The sequence below is a fragment of the Patella vulgata genome, chromosome 8, assembly GCF_932274485.2.
Source record: "Patella vulgata chromosome 8, xgPatVulg1.2, whole genome shotgun sequence".
Taxonomy (NCBI): Eukaryota; Metazoa; Mollusca; class Gastropoda; family Patellidae; genus Patella; species Patella vulgata.
In genome coordinates, this window is record NC_065886.2 from 27,651,738 (window position 1) to 27,672,940 (window position 21,203).

Consider the following 21,203-nt stretch of genomic DNA (forward strand, 5'->3'; position numbering starts at 1 on the left):
GGTATTTAGTTTGATATTGATTTTTTATATACCCACATAGTATATAACCTACCAATGGCTATGTCTTGAAGGTGGGGGTCAAGGTGGGTAAGACGCTGGCTCGCTAGCCTGGGAGTCGGATGTTTGATCCCTGCATTATTAGTCGAGAAAGTTCATCCAGATTTTCTGGCGTGGTTCACCCTTGTCAGTGATGCAGGCCGGACAAGGACAGCTGACTAGTCATTCGGATGAGACAAAAAAAACGTATTTCTGTGTATACATTGGCGTGCACGTAAATGACCCCTTGACAGCTGGAATTCGATATAAGAGTAGGCCGCTGTTCAGGCAAAATTTCCTCATAGCACATTGTATGGCGTATGCCCGTCTTCATTAGAACAGTAGGACCTTAAACCTCATTTCATTTCATATCTTTAAAAGGTATTCTTCAATTTAGTTTGAAAAGGTTTTTAGTCCAAATATATCACTAAATCACGTAGTTGTACACTGGAAGGCATCTTTAAGGTAAGTGAGTTGGGAAGGTATAGAGACACAAACTTTATAGAATTTATATAAACTACACAAGTATTATATGCCCACATGCCTTTCGATATTGGCATATATTGGACCATAACTTCATGGATAACCCCTGATTGTATGAAAAATCATATTTTTTATCGGATTTTGATTTTAAAAACCGTTCAATCATATCACCGTTACACCGTCGTGACGGTTGAGTTCAAATTTCGTGAAAATGGCCTCTCTGTGCGCTAATTGTGTAAAAGTATATGTAATACCAAGGTTGTTGACCCTGTAGAGGCAATTTTTATAAGCCCATATTTTTATGTGGACGTATATTGTCGCCCGTGTCCATTCATCCACAATTTGTTTTTGGACACACTACGTGTCAATTTTTATCCAATTTTGACGAAACTTGACATACAGGTTTATCTCCCAAAGATCTCGGTTCCTTTCGATATTGGCATATATCGGATCGTAACTTCGTGGATTATGGTCACAATTTTGATCCGACTTTAATGAAACTTGAAATATATGTTTATAACCCAACAATCTCGGTTTCTTTCGATATCCTTCCTGGATTATGGCCCCAGTTTCAACGATAACACGTGTTTATAACCCAACAATCTGGGTCAACCATATTGTTTCCCAAAATAAAAATTAATAAGAATTCTATAGAATTCCATAGTACCCATTTCTCCAAAAACTGTAGTGACCCAATACTACAGTAGGGACTATTTTCCCTGTACATAACTGCAGAAATTCCTACAGAATACACAATAAGAAATCTATAGAATACCGGTACTATAGACATTTTTACATAAATCTGTAATAAAAACTATAGGATATACGCTACAGAAACTGTAGAATATTTGGGGCCGTTAAATCCTACAAGCCCTTAAAATTATGTAGAATACTATAGAATTTCACCCTATAGACAATGGGACACCCCACCCCACCCCCCGAAAAAAAACCACACAAAAAAGAATAAAACTCTATAGAATTTTCTATAGAATTCTTTAGAAAACTACACTGGTGTTATATTGGATTGTTTGCTAAGGGAGTCAAATGTGCTGTTACTGTTTTACAAAGAACGGGGGGGGGGGGGGTCGGGTAACTCTGTATATAAATGGCAAAATGAAAATGCAACAAAACAGTTTTTAAATATGTATTAAAATATAAATAATATTATTTTATAGTATTTTTCAATAATGATATATGTAGACAAATTGCTTAAATATACGCCCAGCTTTTTATATCCATACTTACATATTTACAACCAAATATCTGATGCATTATTTCAGTTATACTTCATAATCCAATAAACAATATAGTACGTAAATTTAAAGCGAAACAAAATGTAGGGTTAGCCGTGTAAGACATTAGCTGACAAATGAAATGAGACTAAATGTTCCTACTAGTTTCCTTTCAAAAAATAATATTATTCTAAAACGGTATTCATAAAATTTCGGATTACTCGTCAGCCTTTAATTCCAGTTCTTCCATAATATTTCTCATTTCTTCTTCTTCTTCTTCAGCTATGTCATCATCTTCATCTTCAGTAACATCGTCGGGACTTCCAGTTGTTTCCACGTCTCTTCGTCTTCGGCTTATATATGTGGCTTCGGGGTTGTTTGCATTCAGATCGGCAGCTAGTTCAAGTACAGTTGAAAGTCGTGGTGTTCTCTGGTTTGGAAGAGTAATCAGAGCCTTGACCAACTCGTCTAAATGGGCTAAAGCAGCGTTAGTTATAGTTATTTTCTCATTGAGGTTCCCAAGAAATTTCGCCTTGTTTGATAGTAATCTGTATAGCCGTCTCCGCAGCCTGCTAGTTAATTGATCTGCAACGTTATTTCTTTGAACCAGTACAAGGGTCATCGGGTCGACAGTGGTTTCTTCTACGAGAGGGACTACCTCCGTGGTCACCAATGTTTCGACATTGATTACTGAGACGGTTGCTACTACCAACCCCACAGCTAAAACAGTCAGACAATTCATGATGATGTTGATTAAAAATTGGCTTTTGAAACCAACTGAACGTCTTTGGAGAGTCTGATAAAAGATGGTAAGACCTGTTTGCCTGAGCTGGTTGGCAGCACGGTTTATATACGATATATAAGGGCGTGTTTTAAACAAATAAATTACGAGGTATCATGTGTGAAATGACGTCTTTACAAAAATAACAGTCGTTTAAAACATAATCAGATGAGATATCTACACGATAGAATTAATATATTCATTTTATGCTTTTATCGTGATGTCCTTAACGGATGTCTCCATATTCACATTAATCCTGTCCTGTTAGATCTAATTGACCAGGGAATGTGACATTTGCAAAAAAATACATTGTGTTATTCTTGTATGTCGCTTACATATCGGGTGGCCCATAACAAAACCCAGTACACTATTTAAAGTGGAATGATAGGTGTCGTATAAATGGATGTTCGGCAACAGAACAGAACCCCAAATTGCAGGTCCACCGCTCAAAGTGTTAACATGGTACGAGTTTTAAAAAAGAATGTCGAATTATGTTTTGCTGGACTGATGTAACTTCTCAATCTGACAAAACATAATTTGACATTCCTTTCTAAAACATGGGGGTTGGATGCGTGGCTGAATGGTTAGCTCTTTGTGTAACTTTTGTTGTTTTGGTGTATAAAGTACATCAATAAGAAACTATGTGCAAAGTTTTATGTTTCTGGGTCAAAGATATTTTTCATAAACAGTGATTGAAAGTTGAGTAAATTCTTAATTTAAGTCTGGGAATGCTTTGTGAAACCTGGGACAGGACCATTTTGGGGACCTAGATGCAAACGTGTTTAAAATAAAGTTGCTTGGCGATAAAACGAAAAGTTTGACATTTTCTCAAAGAGAGAACAATTATCAATATATTGATAATCAACCAGGGTTCTTTTTTTATTTCCTCAATTACATACACGATGGGATGGGTTTACATATTAGATGATTATAATCTTGAAGTGAAGTCGAGCGTTAAGTCGACACCTGACATCCTGTTCTAATCATTCAAATAAAAAAGTTCAAAAGATTATCCTTTATATTATATGCTATTTCATTATTGATCATCAATATATGATTAAATTATGCACGTATAGTCCGGTTTCGCGATTTCACTATATGTACCCGGATTTTCTAGCTGATTTGGGTGTATGACACTCGAATGAACCCTCATCAGTAATTTATATTTTATTTTTTTTATTGGGAACAACTAAGTATTATATAATTATTGAAGGGGAGTTGAGTGAACGAGTGATCTAACGCGTGCACTTTAGATCATGGGGTCCTCCATCGTATTGAGTCAAGTGGTGTGGTTTGGATCCCAGGTTTGAATGTGCTAAGGAATATGGTCACCTGTCTATCCTCGTAAGTTATCTCCAGATACCTCCCACTAGCAAGAATTCTACGTACAAGCGAAATGTTGAATGTACATGTACCTCATGGCTCATTTAGCTGTCGAGAAATTCCGAGAGGGATTTCGGTTGCAAAACCACACAATTAATAAAACTACAATGGACCACTTTCAAGTTGCTGTCCCTGCACTTACGAGCTGGAAAAGCAGGAATACGTATCGATCTTTTAAAATTTTCTTGCGGAGGTTTCCCTGAAAACCCGGCTGCGCGGTTCACCCACCGCACTGGACTCTCACTATTTATTCATTAGCCACGGCCTACCTTCTTTTTGATTTAGGAAAACACCCCTGAGTTTTGGAACACCCTAAAACCACACAATGATGTAATATGAGTGTGTATAAAGTGATTTCTATTCATTTTATTTATTTGTTTATTGTAATTTCTATTCAGTTATTTTCTGTGAAATGCTACGGACTAAATGAACGGCGGTCGCCTACATTCTTTACGGCTTTTTTTTTCCGTTTGTGAATCATGCAGTAATTTTTAATTACTTCCACGTTATCTGACAAGGACAGCTGTCTAGTCGTTCGGATGGGACGAAAAACACGCGTACCCCTTGGCAGTTGGAATTCGATAAAAGAGTAGGCCATAGTGCATGCCGCTGCCCGCGCAAAATTTCCTTCATAGCACACTGTATGGCGTATGCCCGTCTTCATTGGGCCAGTCGGAGTAGAACAGTAGGACGTTAAACCCCTTTTCATTTCTATTGCAAGCCGCATTAAAAAGTGACAGGTTTCGATTACCTCCCTTGTCGTATTTTTTCTGTAGAAGATTGCAACAGTGCTTTTAAGTTGACCGCTAAATATAAAACTTAATAATAACAAACCACAAACAGATAAAATGGTATCACAGAAGGTTACGAAAACGAAATTTAAATCGAATGTCAACGAACAGGAACCAGGTATAGTCATTATTTGTGTAACAAATTCTATCTTAGAAATATGACTGGACTGTCTGATGGTGGATAGCCTATCGACCTATGGCTATAGACAATACTAATAGTATAGTATACTACCAGCAGTATATAGAGGCCTGCGTAGTACGTACATAACTAATAATATAACTCATTACAATACATTCTGAAGGCCAATACACGATGCATTAATATACTAGCCGTAATAATAATAGGCCTATTAAATGATTATCAAATGACATTTACCAACTTAGCAATACCTTCCAAGGTCGGATGCCTTTCATTTCCCAATCCCATGTTAAGTTCCAGATTTTTGACTTTCTCTATCTCCTCTACCCACAACTTGAGGTTCACACATACAAACAAGATACACTTAGGCCTACCTAGTAGTAATAATAAAGTATGCCACGGTGGCTAGGTGGTTAAGATGTAGTTCAGCTCTGAACGTAGGTCTTATTACACTCGACCTCTACGTTCAGGGACTGTCCTATTGAATCCTTGTCGAAAATCTAATCGCTTCCCAGTCAATTTTACTGGGCAACTTTTTACTGCTAACCGGTCGCGTGTCAGTCCCTGTGAACGCCTGAACAATATAAATGAACATCTTAGGGAGAAAATAAGACCTTGCTTACCTGGCTAGAGTCAGTATGAGCGACACAACACGCTGTTAAAAAATATGTCTCCGTCTTCTAACTGACTTGGTGGACATCATTGAAAGGGTAACGCACAAATTTAAGAACTCGGCCATATAAGATGAAACGAAATTTAGGTAAGCCTGGGAGAAAAAAAAATGAAATCTTTGAAAAGTTGAGAATCTTCAGTGATTTATTGCTTTGCCTAGCTAAATTACAATAATTTACAATCAAATTCTTTCAAAAATCCCAATTTTTTCGCACCAGCAGAATATGGACGTGTCTTGCATTGCAACCACTTGCATTTGATTCGAAAAAATGGGCTCCTTCCCTAAAATTATGCAATAGCCTTGACAAATAATTAAGGATGTCCACTATTTTTAAAACTGAGCTTTTGTCAGAATGTGTATATCAGACTGAACAGTGAGAGGATGAACCCTATTGATTATGCCTGTTATTTGTCCATCTCTTGCAAAATGTGTGCATATCTTGCATGGCAACCGCATGTTATAAATTAGTACTGTACCGTAATTAAATGTCACTCACTCAGTTGACTTGATATGTATGATAATAAGATCAACGATTCCCATTTAATTTCTTATTCTTTGTGGGTGTATCTCCACTTGTGGTGGATTTGGGTAAACCATGATACCGTTAGATGGTGACCTACTTTCATACAGTGATGCAAATGAATCTGCAATTTCGTGAATAACTTATTTTATTTAATAATTCAGTATTGTTCTGAATTATATGAAGCTTACATGAACTTTCTCTTACACATATCAGATGAGCTTTCTTTATAAAATCCAAAATTGTATTTCAAGCTTCCTGAGATTCCAACTTCATAAAATTTGACAAAATCCCTGCAAGAGGAAAAAATTCAATGTCTACTCAGTCTAGTATGATCTAGTTGCATACAGTCATTTATTTGGATTCTAAATTCACTAGATGACGTGGTCACCATTAAAATTTTGTTTTTACATTTGCCAAGTACCATTCTTTAAAATAAAAATAGATATTATGCATACATTGAAATTTTTTTTTGTTTTTGTTATTTTAGATGATTTACGATTACGTTTAGAAGAATGGAGAGCAAACAAAAGGCAGAAGGTGGGAACACATGTTCCTGGATCAAATAAACTAAAAAGGTATACAATTTATCCAATATATTAATTATAAACTTGTTAATTTGTTTTTATTAAACAAACCTCCAAAGGAAGATTTATAGATCCCAACAAACACATCCACTGTTATTTTACACTTGTCTCTTATACTATAACAATAAGCGAATGAGTAAAAGAGATGGAACTTTCTACTTTCAGATACACTATCGGACAACCCCCTCCTCCTGTTCCAAAAAGTACAAGAAAAGTACAAGCTGTAAGCAAAATAGATTCTCACTGGAAGAAGAGACGAAGCTCACCAACAGATAACAGAAATAATAATATCAGGTTTCAAATATCTTTAACATTTATTTGTTAAAATTTAAGGTGTACAGATTCAACTTAACTATTTTCAGGGATTTTGTATAAAATTGTAAACAAAACAAACCTATTTCTAGTTAATCATATGGAACTTTTTACATTATAAATCAACAAAAATACAGAAAGGTATATATATATTATATATCTCTTTTTTATAGTGCATTTAGTAGAGACTATCTCTATCCTGGATGACTGCCATATTGAAAAATAGTGCACTGATGAATTTTATACACAAAGACTAAATAAACATTTTCAATTTCATTACCGTATATATGAAAATGGAAGTGGAATAAATACTTTGCATTTTTATGTGCCCACATATTCATGTGGACGTATTATGTTGTCACCTGTGTCTGTCCGTTCACTTTTTGTTCTTGGGCACTCTACAGGTCACAATTTTTATCCGATTTTATACGTGTCAGCAATTTCCAATAATTACGTGTAGAGTAATCGTTTATGTTTAACTTTGTTGAACCTTGTGAACATTCGAATGACGAAAGTTACCATCTGATCTGTACAAAATTTATATGCATCATTTAAATTAGTAAAACGAAGAATCCTATTGAATATGGTGGAGCTGTAACATATGGTCTATCATTGAGTCAACTGGCGTGGTTTCGATTCCCCGGTTGTATGTGACAAGGAGTGGGGTCGCCTGTCCAGCCTCGTGGGTTTTCTCCGGGTCCTCCGGTTTCCTCCAACTGCTGAAGACCCCTTGAAATAAAATTGAACCATATGTTAGTCCCGAAGTAATCTAGTATGTGTCGAGTGGACGTTAAATCCCATTTCTCTCTTTCTCCCATTGAATTTCAACATTTTCTGTCAATTACTTCTAAATTTATGGCCCTAGTTTTACTTTGTTGAACTTGTGACGTTCGAATGACATTTATATGCATTATTTGAATTAGTAAAACGAAAAAGCCTTTCGAATTTCAACAATTTCTGTAAATTACTTCCAGAGTTAAGGCCCTTGTTTCAATTTGTAGAACCTTGTGGACCCTCAAAACGACATAAATGATAATCTGATCTGTATGAAATTGTCTTGTAAATGCCCCCAATTATCTACAAAAGAATAAATATGCAACAACCCATCTTGACCATGTGGACAATTCAGCTGCTGTGGGTGTATGTTTTGTTGCCTGACAACCTATCTTTAATAAATTACTTTTAAATAATATTTTAAAATTTTCAATAATTTATTCTTTCAGTTCCTTGAAGAAAGTTCCAGAGAAAAAACAAGAAGGCGACAAAAAGCCTACAATTTCATTTAAAACAAAACCCTCGTGCTCATTACAGCCACTTTCTAAAATAAGGTAGGTAACCTTAGTTACATATATTTATGACTGCATTTGATACCCCTACCATAATATGTGGTTATATATTGCTCTCTCCCCCATCTGTTTGTATGTCCTAATTTCTACAATCACTATTTAGGACTGCTGTACTAGTAATACTAAACTGTTGAATAAAAAATCTGAATACATTTTAGAGTGATCTAAGCTGTGAAATGTTCTTTATTGTCCCAAAAATAGAAACAATGATCAGGTGCTTTAAGTTTAAACAAAAAGTTAAGATGACTTCATATAATTTTAAATTATTTTCTTTCAGACCTGTTGTTGCAATTAATTCAGTTTCGAAACAGAACAACAACGGTTCATCAAAACTATCATTACAGACAAGTTGTACAACAAATAACGATAAAAAGACAATCATCACACTCAGAAATCAATTAAAGAGCACATCACATCAAAAATCAAATAAACGTCTATCATTGCGCTCTATTAAAAGTAGAAACTGTGTTCGCAAATCATCATCAACTAGCTTAAAACATGGTTGTAAAGAAAACCTCAAACCAGTTTCTAGTGAAGAAGATCTTGCAAAAAAGATAGATGTAACCCCTTTTAAACATGTGACCTTTCAACCATGTGGAAATAAACCAGGACCAAATACGTCACATAGTAAAAAGTGTCTGTCACAACAAAATGGTCAAGTATCAATAAGGTAATGCTCTAGTCTAAATGTTTAATATTTTTTATCAATATTAATTCTTGCAGAGAAATTACGAAATGTATGATTTGTTTTAATATCGATAAATGTATGAAGTATGAGGTTTTTTGATATTATTACCAATTATGACAGACTAATTACATAATGTATGAAGTATGAGGGTTTTTTTTATGATCGATACTAATTATAACTAAATATATGAAGTACCAGATGTGGACAAAATTGTTTTAGTACTTGTATGCTTACCGATATTTTATAGAACTCCTGATCTTACCTCTTATTTCAGAAATTCACAGTGCTAACAGTTTGTTCAATTTCAACTGTATGGGAATTGTGGAAAATCGTAATATCATTTATTATGTTTATTTTGAAGGCTCATTTATCACAGACTGTTTTTCTATTTAATTTATTAGAAAATCTTTAAAGAATTGGTTAGATGAAAATGAAAAAACTCCTTCAAGATTCCGTCACCTAATGTGTTTTGACGCCCAGATGTCATCTAAGAAAGTGAGAGCAGTTGCACCAACAAAACCTTGTCTTACTGTAGATGAATTAACACAACAGGTACCAATAAACACTCATATAATATACTGTAGCTGTGTTAGATACATACATGTAAACATTTAGAAGGAAGGGATGAGGATAATTATCAAGAGGGGGCCGGTAAGAGTCTTGCTGGTGGGCTTATCTGCTCATACTTTTACTCAAAGAGCTGGAACAAATGGATGCATGGTTGTCGGGATTGCAAGGATTATTTACCATCACAAATGGATTTTTTGATTCATGTCCAACTATTATCACCATAAGATAATACTGCCTCAATAAACCAGCTGACGTAACTTATAGCAAATATAGTACCTCGGATTCTGTCATATATAACCTAGGAAGTAATGTTACTTATCTTTCTGTTGGAGTTGAAAGTTAAAGACACAAAGCAATTCTTTAAGTTATATATGTTATAATAAAATCCATGAATTGGCTACATTTATATTGACTTCCTTCATTTTCAATTTGCTATTTTGTCCTAAACAAAATTAACTCATATTGATCTTGGTCAGAACTGGATCATTGTTTGTCTTATTTGAATTGAATGAGGTAGAAATCTAGATGAGACATAATGGTTATTTAGTGAATACAGTGAAGGTAGGGATATTAGACAGTTGATTATGCATATTTATAATTTAATTATTTCAGCAAGAAACTTTAATCAATGAAGAGAGAAATATAAACAGAAAACTAGGTGATATATTTGATGGGATGGAAGATGATGATGATCATGTATTTATAAAGGAAAAGGAGGCTGCCGATACGTCAGAAAACACAATTAACCAACAACTATTAACTATGTTAGATGAATGCTTTACTCTATTCTTAGCTGTAAGTTGTTTTCATATTGTAACCTATACTTCCATAGTAGTGATATCACAGACAAGAATTAGGGGAAGTAGAAACTTGCTCCTCTATATTATAATATGATTTTGCAATCTTTCCATATACGGTCTATGGCCATGGATTAGTTTAATGGAAATTTCTTCCCTTTATTTTTACAAACATGGTGGTCCCATGGAAGTGAATCTTAGAGATAGGCACCATATTTGGATCAGTTCGAAAATCTGATACAAATGAAATGAATTAGTAGAGTTTAACGTACTACTTTTCTGCACTGAATGGGCTACCAAGATGGTGGGTACGCCATACAGTGAGCTATGAGGGAAATTTTGTCCCAACAGTGGCACTACAGCCTACTCTTATTTCGATTTTTCATGCACGTCAGTGTGTACACAGGACCTTGGTTTTTCATCCCATCCAAACGACTATACACTGTCGTTACCAGGTCCTCTGTGATCTTATACAGATTAGCTGTAGTATTTTCCTGCTGTAAATGGGTTTGGTAGAGCTGTAAATAGGTTTGGTAGATGAATGCTACATGACATTACACACAGTCAACACGTCTCCCATCTTCACAACATTATATAGAGCTCAAATTGGCAATGAGAATGTAAACACTTAAAATATTGTGCATTTACCTTTATTGTCCGATAGAAAATAGAAAACATTTACAAAGTTTTTCTAAGCCTAAACTGAAGCGATTATTATTTGAGGGATAATTAACATAGTTGTGCTGAATCTGTGCTGACTGCACTAGTCTGTGAAATGTTAGTCTGTGTGACCTACAGTGTATATGCTGATTGTGCTCCCAGTGTGCAGAAGAATTTATGCCATCTGTCTTAATACCAGATATGAGCAATTCTCCATAGTAATACAGTGAACTGTTAAACACAAAATGATTACTTATGCATATTTAAATTTAACTACAACTTGTATTAATTTTATGAGACAATTTGATCTGACTGCTGGGGAAATCTTATGGTTTAAGACTTTTGACTTACACTGGACCTAGTTAACAATAATTTGTAATAAAACTCATTGATAGGAAAAAAGTTGTTTCTCGTTGCAGTTTTTAAAGATACATTATGTAAGATTTAGATACAGAGCTGGCCATTCTTGCTATAATAGTTAAAAAAATATTAAACGATAAATGATTACGTTGAAAATTCAGTAAAAGATTTAATTGTTTCAGTGGCATTTAGTAATTAAACTGGAATACACAGGTCACAGTTCTATTGATGACAGTTACTGCTTATCACTGAACTATGAGGCTTTTCTTGACTTTATCAAGCAATGATAAAATATAACGTGACAATATATGCATGTAAAAAACAATACTTGGTTAATGCTGTCTGACCAGAGATACCCTTCTAATTACCTTGAAGGAAACTTAACTTACTTAGCGTATTATAATTATGGAAGTGATCACAGTTGTTTAAGGCAATACTAATAACAACATGCCATATGACACAAACCACTTTACTTGAAAATGAAACAAATTAATTAATGGATAACTTGTGATGTATTGAAAATGATTTGATCAGGGCCCTTATTCACGAAAAATTAAACTAAGATACAATCGAAATTTTAAGAAATACTGCAATTCGATTGGCTGACCAGTAAAATCAATTTGCATACATCCAATTTGCATATGATATTGGTCAGCCAATCGAATTGCAGTATTTCTTAAAATTTTTATGTATCTTAGTTTAAAGTTTTCGTGAATAGGGGCCCTGGTTTTAAAGAAAGATGAAATTGAATTAATATTATCAGTAAAAAATATAACACAATTCCACGATATGCGAGCTGGATCTGTAACTCTGCTATATACAGCAGTGAATCAACCTTCAATCAAATATCTCAAAGGCTATCTTCAGGCAAAAATAAATAGAAACACAAAACTGATCTGTAGCTCTTTCTATGAACAACAGTGTACCACATTTAATCAAATATCTCAAAGTTTAAAGATGCATTAATTATGTAAGAGCTAAATCTGGCTATTACAGGTTTATATTTTGTCTTCAAATATTATATGAATTATTATTAAAACATTTATTCACATGACAAGCTTATAATCAGCTCTCTAGATCATCGATGGGGCAGGTGTAAACAGATTAAAATAGGATTGCCATTTAATGATTTAATTTAAAAATGGAGAATGGAGGCTGAGTCTTGATAAACAAGTAATGTTACTACGATAATAAACAATCTGTCAAATCTTCAAACAGTGATAACCTTGATCAGAATTAAAAAAATTGAATGAAATTTTCATTATACTAATTTTAAAGTATCTATTTTGGAACTATTATAGCAATGACAGTCAGCTTTTTATCTAAATCTTACATAATGCGTCTTTAATTAATTAACTTTCCAAAAATAAAAGTGACTGACTGGTGGACGAAAGGATGGAAAGAAAACCTATAGTCCCCACCAGTTTCAGATGTGTGCGATTGATAAGAACAAACTGTAGGGATCTATAAATAGTAACCATATGGCTATTTGATACACCTACCGATGACGTTTCGAATGAAGCTATATTATCATTGTTTTTAAGATTTTTAATTTTATTGTGCGTACAGTAACTAAAATGATTATTTTTGCCGTAAACTAATGCAATATTGATTTTTGAAGCTTTCTTAATTTTTCATGTTAATAAGTTATTTTATCTATACCAGGGCTGTCCAGTAGATAGTATATTACCATGGTTAGATAGAATACAGAAGAATATACCTATAGCTAATATATCAACAACATTTTATATCTGTAAACTAAATGTTGTTAAAAGTACTGGTAATAACAAGAAAATCATGGCTGTTATTGATGAAGCCATTAGAAATGGTGCTAAGGTAAATTTTTACAGCAGTTTTTAGTGTTAATCCATCAAAACCATTTTCATATTCCTTGCCTCAGCCCTCAATCTCACATGTTGGAATAGGAAGATTATTGGTGAAAGAACAAATGAAATATTGTTTAAAATAATTGATATTGTGTAATTGCCTTTTATACGCCCACATGAAAATGTGGTCGTATATTGCCGTCACCCCCGTACGTCTGTCGTCCAGAATTTCTTGTGAACACTCTACAGACTACATTTATCATCTGATTGTTTTGAAATTTATATATTTAGTTTCAGTAGTTTCCGTTAATTACTTCTGGAGTTATGGCCCTTGTTTCATCCAAACTGTATGAAACTTATATGATTCATTTGAATAAGTGAAATGAAGAATCCTATTGAATTTCGGCAATTGCCATCAATTACTTCTAGAGTTATGGCCCTTGATTCACCTTCTGAATGCTCTAGTGACAAAAATTATCGTCCAATCTGTATGAAATTTAAATCCATCATTTAGATTAGTGAAACAAAGAAGCCTTTCGAATTTCTGCAGTTTCTGTCCATTACTTCTAGAGTTATGGCCCTTGTTTTACTTTGTTGAACTTTGTGAATGTTCGAATAACAAAAGTTATCATCCGATCTGTATGATGTTTATATGCATTATTTAAATTAGTAAAACGAAAAAGTCTGTCAAATTTCAACAATTTCTGTAAATTACTTCTAGAGTTAAGGCCTGTGATTCAGTTAGCAGAACCTTGTGAAAAATGATAAAAATTGTAATCTGATCCGTATGAAATTGTCTTGTAAATGCCCCCAATTACCTACAAAAGGATAAATATGTGACAACTGCTGTGGGTTTATGATTCATTGCCTGACTTCCTATCTTTGAGGTATTTTCTCATTAAAATGCCCATACTTACATGTATATTGTATATCATGTTTTGGAAAAGTTATCTTCATCATGGACATTCTCTGACAACCTAGATTTCGGCCACAGATCTCACAAGCATGGGCTTGAACTTGCTTGAAGATTAAAGTTTGGCTTTTGCATCATTGTGTTAACTTTTAGTTTTAGTTGTAAAAGTTTGGCGTAATGTAAACTATTCATCAAAGACACTTGGTTTTCAAATAGCATTCAGATACTATCACTCATTAGCTTTTTGGGGGGGGGGGGGGTGCCTGATTTTTTATAGTTTGATCATTCATTTGATCATACTTTTGAATTTTAGCATTGAAAGGTGGTGCAGTTAACCTTACAGGAATATGTCTTTAATCTTGCTTTATTAAATATTATATTTTAAATGTATTATAGCCAGCTGATAAGCTAGCAGACGTTGTAACATCAACTATAAAGGAGATGCTAGAAAGTAAAGAACATAAGACAGACAATGGAACTGATGTATTAACTACAGATAATATATTTGATTCTATGGCTATAAAATACAGTATCAAACAAGTTACACCATTTACTAGTAATAAAAAAAGGTAGATGCTACTATTATTGGAGAATTGAATCTTCAATTTTTTATGGTTTATGTGTGTATATCTATTCATTGTCATAAATGCTGTTAATTGGGCTTGGGAAGTGTCAAAAGTTAGCTGCACTGTAAACATTCAGATGACATCAAAATGCTTCCGACATCATTATGGTATTCTATCTCATGGGCTGATAAACTTCAATTGCTATGTCATGTTTTCATTGAGTTTACATAACACAGATAATATTGTAGTGTAAATAATAAATAAATCAGGTTCATATTATATAGACACCCACTTTTTATACACCCACATGGTTCATTGTCCACAATTTCTTGTGAACACTCTACAGGCTACATTTATTATTTGATCAGTTTGAAATTTATATAGTTTACATTAGTGAGATGAAGATGAAGAATCCTATTTAATTTCTACAATTTCCATTAATTCCTTCTATAGTTATGGTTCTTGTCATTTTGTTGAACCTTGCGAACGCTCTAACAACTAAAGTTATCAGATCTGTAGTAAATTTACATGTATTATTTAAATTAGTAAAATGAAGAATCCTATTGAATTTCATTAATTTCCGTTTGTAACTTCTAGAGTTATGGTCCTTGTTTCACTTTGTTGAACCTTATGATTAGTTTATCAACCAATATGTATCAAATTTACATGCATTATTTAAATTAGTAAAACGAAAAAAAACTATTGAATTTCAGCAATTTCCGTTTATATCTTATAGAGTTAAGTCCCTTGTTTAACAAAAGTTATCATCCAATCTGTATTAAATTTACATAAATTAATTAAATTAGTAAAACAAAGAAGACTATTGAATTTCAGCAATTTCTGTTAACAACTTCTAGATAATCAGTTATGGCCCTTGTTTATCTTTTTTGAACCTTGTGAACGCTCTATCGACAAAAGTTATCCGATCTATATGAAATTTATATGCATTATTTAGATCACTAAATCAAAGAAGTCTATTGAATTTCAGCAATTTCTGTTAATGACTTCTAGAGTTATGGCCCTTGTTTCAATTTGTTGTACCTTGTGAACGCTCCATCGACAAAAGTTATCTTCCAATATGTATGAAATTTATATGTATTATTTAGATCACTGGAATGAAGAAGCCTTTTGAATTTCAACAATTTCTGTTTATAACTTCTACATTTATGGCCCTTGTTTCACTTTGTTGAATCTTGTCAACATTCGATCTGTATGAAATTGATATCAGTGTCTTGTAAATGCTCCTATTACCTACAAAAGCATATATATATGTGACAACCCTGGTCAACTGCTCGGACTATTTAGATGCTGTGGGCCTATGTTTTGTTGCCTGGCAACCTATCTTTTTTCTCAGTACATTATTCCTGCCATATAATGATATATTATATTATATCAGCTGTTGCTGTTTATTTTAGAAAAAGAAAACCCTATCCTTCCTATCCAATACTAAGGTTTCGGGCTTCTTCATACTGCTGTTATTGGTGAAGCTGCTGTTCGTAGGGTTTAACGTCCACATCCACCGAGGGTGATACCGCAGACAAGTTGTACACCCACAAGGTTTAGAAGGCTTCCTTATCTCCATGCCACATACGCTCTCATCAATAATCAAAACCACGACCACAAGCTCGAGGTGACAAGGCTACTAGGCCATCCCAACCCATCCCAACCCCTCATTATAGTGGTAACTGACTACACCTGCGTTATAGTAAAAACTGTACATAGCTGGGTTTCACTATAACCCTATTAATATCTTGAAGACACCTTTATACCTTTTAATTTAATAGGCTTTTAGTATTTCAGATACATAAATCAATCCTAATATAATTTATGTCCATCTAAAGATCACATTTTTATACGCCCACATTTTTATGTGGACTTATATTGTCGTTTCTCCTGTCCATCCGGACGTCTGTCCATCTGTCCATCTATCTACAATTTTTTTTGTGGGCAGTACAAAGGTCACAATTTTTATCCGATTTTGACGAAACTTGAAATATAAGTTTATATCACAAAGATCTCGGTTCCTTTAGATATTGGCATATACCAGACCGTAACTTCATGGATTATGGCCCCTGATTGTACGAAAAAATCATGTTTTAGCTTGTGGTCACAATTTTCATCCGATTTGGATCAAACTTGAAATACATGTTTATAACATAACCCAAAGATCTTGGTTCCTTTAGTTATTCGCGCATCTTGGTTCGTGACTTCTTGAATTATGGCCCTTGATTTTACAAAAAAAAACGCGTTTTATCCGATATAGGTCACATTTTTATCCGATTTAAAAAAACGTTTGAATATATCACTGTTGCACCCTAATGATTGTTGAGTTTGAATTGGATTATGACCCCGGATTGTACGAAAAATCACGTTTTTAGCTTGTGGACCCTCAAAGCGTCATAATTTTTATCTGATTTTAAAAATCGATTAAATGTTTCACCCGCTACACCCTAATGACGGTTGAAGTCAAATTTCGTGAAAATTGGACCGAAACTGCATGTCAAAATATATCTTTATATTTCAAATATCTCAGTTCCTTTCGATATTTGTGCATTTCTTCTTTTTTTTTTATCTTGTTCTCTATCCATCTCTTGCAAAATGTCGGCTTATCTTACCTGTCAAAAGCTGGTTTCAGAAACAAATAAAGAGATATTGTCTCTTTTCAGGAAAAGAATCTCAGATGGTGGTGTAAGGAAGTTTTCTCCTAGAACTGTAGTAACACCAGTTCGTAGATCAACAAGAAGAAGTGCATCATTTGTTGATGTTCAAACAGATAAAGTGTATGTCTCGTTGAAACAAATGACAGATGAAGAACGTGGTAAAGCGTTATTTCAAACTAATGTAGCACTTGGTGGATTTTAGTTGCTTAACATACAGCAGACGCCATTGGTTTTTTGACTACCAAACCAGTCCTGAATGCCCAATAATACTAATTATTTTCCGTTCAACTATTTCAGAGTTCAAATATCATTTGAAAAGTTGTGTTTTTCATATATATATTTTTTTAGGATATTTATACCAATATATTAAAAACAGTTATTTGGCTTATTATATACCAATGCACTTATATTCTACCATAACCATTGAGTAGATTTATTTCATGAATGTCACTTGTGTAGTTAATTTTTAACATGTTATATTTGTCCTCTATATATTTATGATATTAAGTCAGTTGGGTTGTCCTGACTATAAATCTGGCCCAATTTCCTAGAGATTTGTTAGTTTATATATGTGGTATGGCTACTACAATCTGTATAGATGTCTTATTATTTGTAGTAAGCTAAATAAAAACTACCGGTATATTATAATAGTGCCAAATATTTAATTAAATGCAATTTTTGTTTGTCATGGAAATATAGACAGTTTAAAATAAATTTGATCAGATATTGCACTAAAAAAAACCCAACAAAACAATTATACCATATTTCCAAGAAATTCTTGAACATCAAAAAAATCAAAAATTTCCTAATATTTTTATATACCGGTAATCTTAACCTGCTTTCCAAACTTAAACCTTATCTATATGCTAGTTTGTGTATGTACCAATATATAGTATATCTTTTTGCAACTAATAGTTGGAGTTACATGTATGTATATATTATATCTATCTAGTCTTAAATACCATATTACATTTATTATGTACATGTTTGCCGAAATTATTAATACTGGCAAATGTTTTGTTTCTAAATAGTTTCCATCATGCTGAAATGAATTTTAAGAAAATATATATTATTTTAAATTTAAAACATTTAAATAATTTTTTAATGAAAATCCTCCATTGAAAATTCTGTATACTGTGTAAATGTATTCAAATACATACAATATAAATGTTACAATTTGTGCTCATATTATTATATTTTTATGTGCCCACACTGAAATGTAGTCGTATATTGTCCTCACCCCTGTCCGTCCGTCCAGCGTCCACAAGCAATTGTGGACACTCTAGAGGCTAAAGTTAATATCCAATTGACTTAAAATTTATACACAGTCGTTAATGTCGTGCGATGAAGAAGCCTATTGATTGTTAGAATAAGGCAGAACTAGAAGCCAAATGGGTTGTTACTCGTAATCAGATTTTAGTATGTTGTAAATGTTTTCATTTCTGACAAAAGAAAAAAATATGCCACAACTCTTGTTGACTTCCCGGACGACTTAGCTACTGTGGGCGTATGTTTCATTGCCTGGCAACCTATGTTTGTAAATTATTAATACTTCTGTAATTTTGAGTAATGGATTTTACAGATTTGTAATGTGTTATTAAACTCCCATTTTTTTTTAGCTGTTTCGTTCTATAATAATTATAAAGGAGCATATTTACAAACCAAATTTATTTTTCCCCCCCCCCCTTGTATAATTCTGCCAATTTCGATAGCTTTCATTCCATACCCATATCACTACAATTATAGCCTTGCACCCAAAATAGACAGTATACATGCTCAGTAACCAGGATGTCTTGGATTAACTCCCAGTGTTGGCTGAGATGGTTCCTGAGGTTTTTCCGTTATGATTTCCCCTTGTCAGTGGTGCAAGACGAAGGGCCTTCCAGAGAACAGCGTCCAGTACACATATTGGTGGTATGCGCTTAAAAGAAACCTTGCCAGTTCAAATTCAAAGTAAGAGTAAGAGGCCATAGTGCTGCTGTTCGGGCGTATGCCATCTTTATTAGCGCAGTCGGTGAAGAAAAGTGGGACATTTAACCCATTTTCGTTACTAACTAGGGTGATATGACAAACAAATGTTTCCTAAGAAACTTGCCTGACAGGCCAGTCAAGATTTAGGGGTTAAAGTCACTTCCATTCCCTTGATTAAATAGAGGCTATCCTGTATTTTGAGATACATTGCCTAATGAACCATTATCTTCTGTTTCTTCCAATCTCCTGTTATATCACATTAAATACTACTATGTTTCAATTTTTCAACATTCTTGGTGCCAAATATTGGACTTAAGGAATCTCAATCGATAGCTGTAGCGAAGGGACATAACTCATGGTCTTAAAATATATTTTTATATCCCTTTCGATATTTGCCATTTCAGACCATAAGTTTCTGGATTATGACCCCTGATTGTACGAAAAATCGCTTGTTCTCTGTCCATCTCTTGCAAAATGTGGGCATATCTTGCCTGGCAACCGCTGGTTGGATGTTACAGTTATATTGTCAAATAATGGCGTACTAAAAACTGACCTATATCATAAACCAACAGATACACGCCAATACTTAAAGGAGCTAACTCGCTAATATTTGGGACCTAGAAATTGACACAAATGGGTCGCAACGCATATAATAATGTAATATGAGAGTATATAAACTGATTTACATTCAATCATTTCTGTTTTTACTGTAATTTCTAATCAGCTATGTTCGGCGCAATACGCCAGAAGTCTCAATCGAATGGGATTCTCTAGCATATGGTTATTCCAGTCTGCACCGATCGTATTTATTGTGCATGTTCTCCAGATAAAAATATGACGTCACCATTTGACATGAATTGTGGAATATTTCTAGCCTTGTTCTTCGAGTCCCTTGTTGCAAGTGGAGCTGAAACCATTATTATACACGATTTGTGTACCAATGGTAAAATGTTTATTTTGTCTTAAATATTGCATATCAGAAGCCCACCTTTTCCCGGTAAGATCACAACATCAATGTTGATTTAAATTGACAAATAATTCGTGTTTTCAATGTCGACTTAGCTGCTTTAAATTTTAATTCATGCCACCCTTCACATACATGTCAAAATATCATAATACGCCAATATCGCAAATTCAATCTCAAAATTTAAATTTTCCGTCATTTTCATAGATGCAAACCCTATTTTCCAACATTTTCTGCGGGGAGAGCACCCTAGACCCTTCTCCACCAAAGGGAGGCATGACCACGGTGCCGTTCGCTGTAGACCGTCAAGTGTAGGTACACCTGTGCCCCAAGAAGCCCCATCGGCGCCTCCAGAAGCCCTTGCCCCCCCCCCCAACATTTTTGGGCTATAGTGATGGGCCTGTTAATTGAGCTAGAATGTTCAAACTTGCGTGTATTAGGTCAATGCCTAGATAGGTTTTGAAGATGAGCATTTTCTGCTATGGGGAAGCAGAGATAAGCAATTTGATTGGTTGATGATTTTGGGCACGAAAACTTTGGTTATAATTAAGTGAGAGCGATGAAACTCTGAGTATAGATTCATTATATCATTACCTCGACTAAGTTCGATGATGAGAATTTTCTATATGTAGGCTAAGGGGCGATAAGCAATTTGATTGGTCAGGCCTTTGGAACATTATAACTCTGCTTTTAATTGAGATTTAGATGTTTATAGATGAATGTCTTGACTGAGTTCAATAATTAACATTTACCGCAAGCTAAGCAGGGCTAAGCAATTTCTTTGACTTAAGTCTTTGATTCTATATTATATGACAGAGAGTGATGAAACTTATAGAATTGATCAAAGTGCAATTAATTCATTTCTGGATTTCAGCGGGTGAAATATATTATACGTGAATACTTTTGATTTTAAAGAAATTTATTTTCCTCGGTTAAAACCATATA

The 21,203-nt window shown here is 33.9% G+C and overlaps 1 protein-coding gene across 1 annotated transcript; it reads left to right on the forward strand.

The window, feature by feature from the left end:
- Positions 1-4,703: 4,703 nt before the first annotated feature.
- LOC126830211 (uncharacterized) lies at positions 4,704-19,986 on the forward strand. Its single transcript, XM_050560548.2, has 10 exons — positions 4,704-4,824; positions 6,529-6,616; positions 6,791-6,919; positions 8,161-8,265; positions 8,561-8,953; positions 9,373-9,523; positions 10,154-10,336; positions 13,024-13,194; positions 14,494-14,666; positions 17,330-19,986. Exons 1-10 carry the CDS (start codon positions 4,764-4,766, stop codon positions 17,523-17,525), a joined length of 1,650 nt encoding a protein of 549 aa, XP_050416505.1. The 5' UTR covers positions 4,704-4,763; the 3' UTR covers positions 17,526-19,986.
- Positions 19,987-21,203: the final 1,217 nt, after the last annotated feature.

What these genes read in the sequence shown, in the direction of transcription:
- LOC126830211 (XM_050560548.2), top strand. Translation starts at nt 4,764, where the DNA reads ATGGTATCACAGAAGGTTACGAAAACGAAATTTAAATCGAATGTCAAC. An exon ending in CCATTAGAAATGGTGCTAAG is followed by an intron (nt 13,195 to 14,493) that starts GTAAATTTTTAC and finishes AATGTATTATAG; the next exon opens with CCAGCTGATAAGCTAGCAGA. An exon ending in TTTACTAGTAATAAAAAAAG is followed by an intron (nt 14,667 to 17,329) that starts GTAGATGCTACT and finishes GTCTCTTTTCAG; the next exon opens with GAAAAGAATCTCAGATGGTG.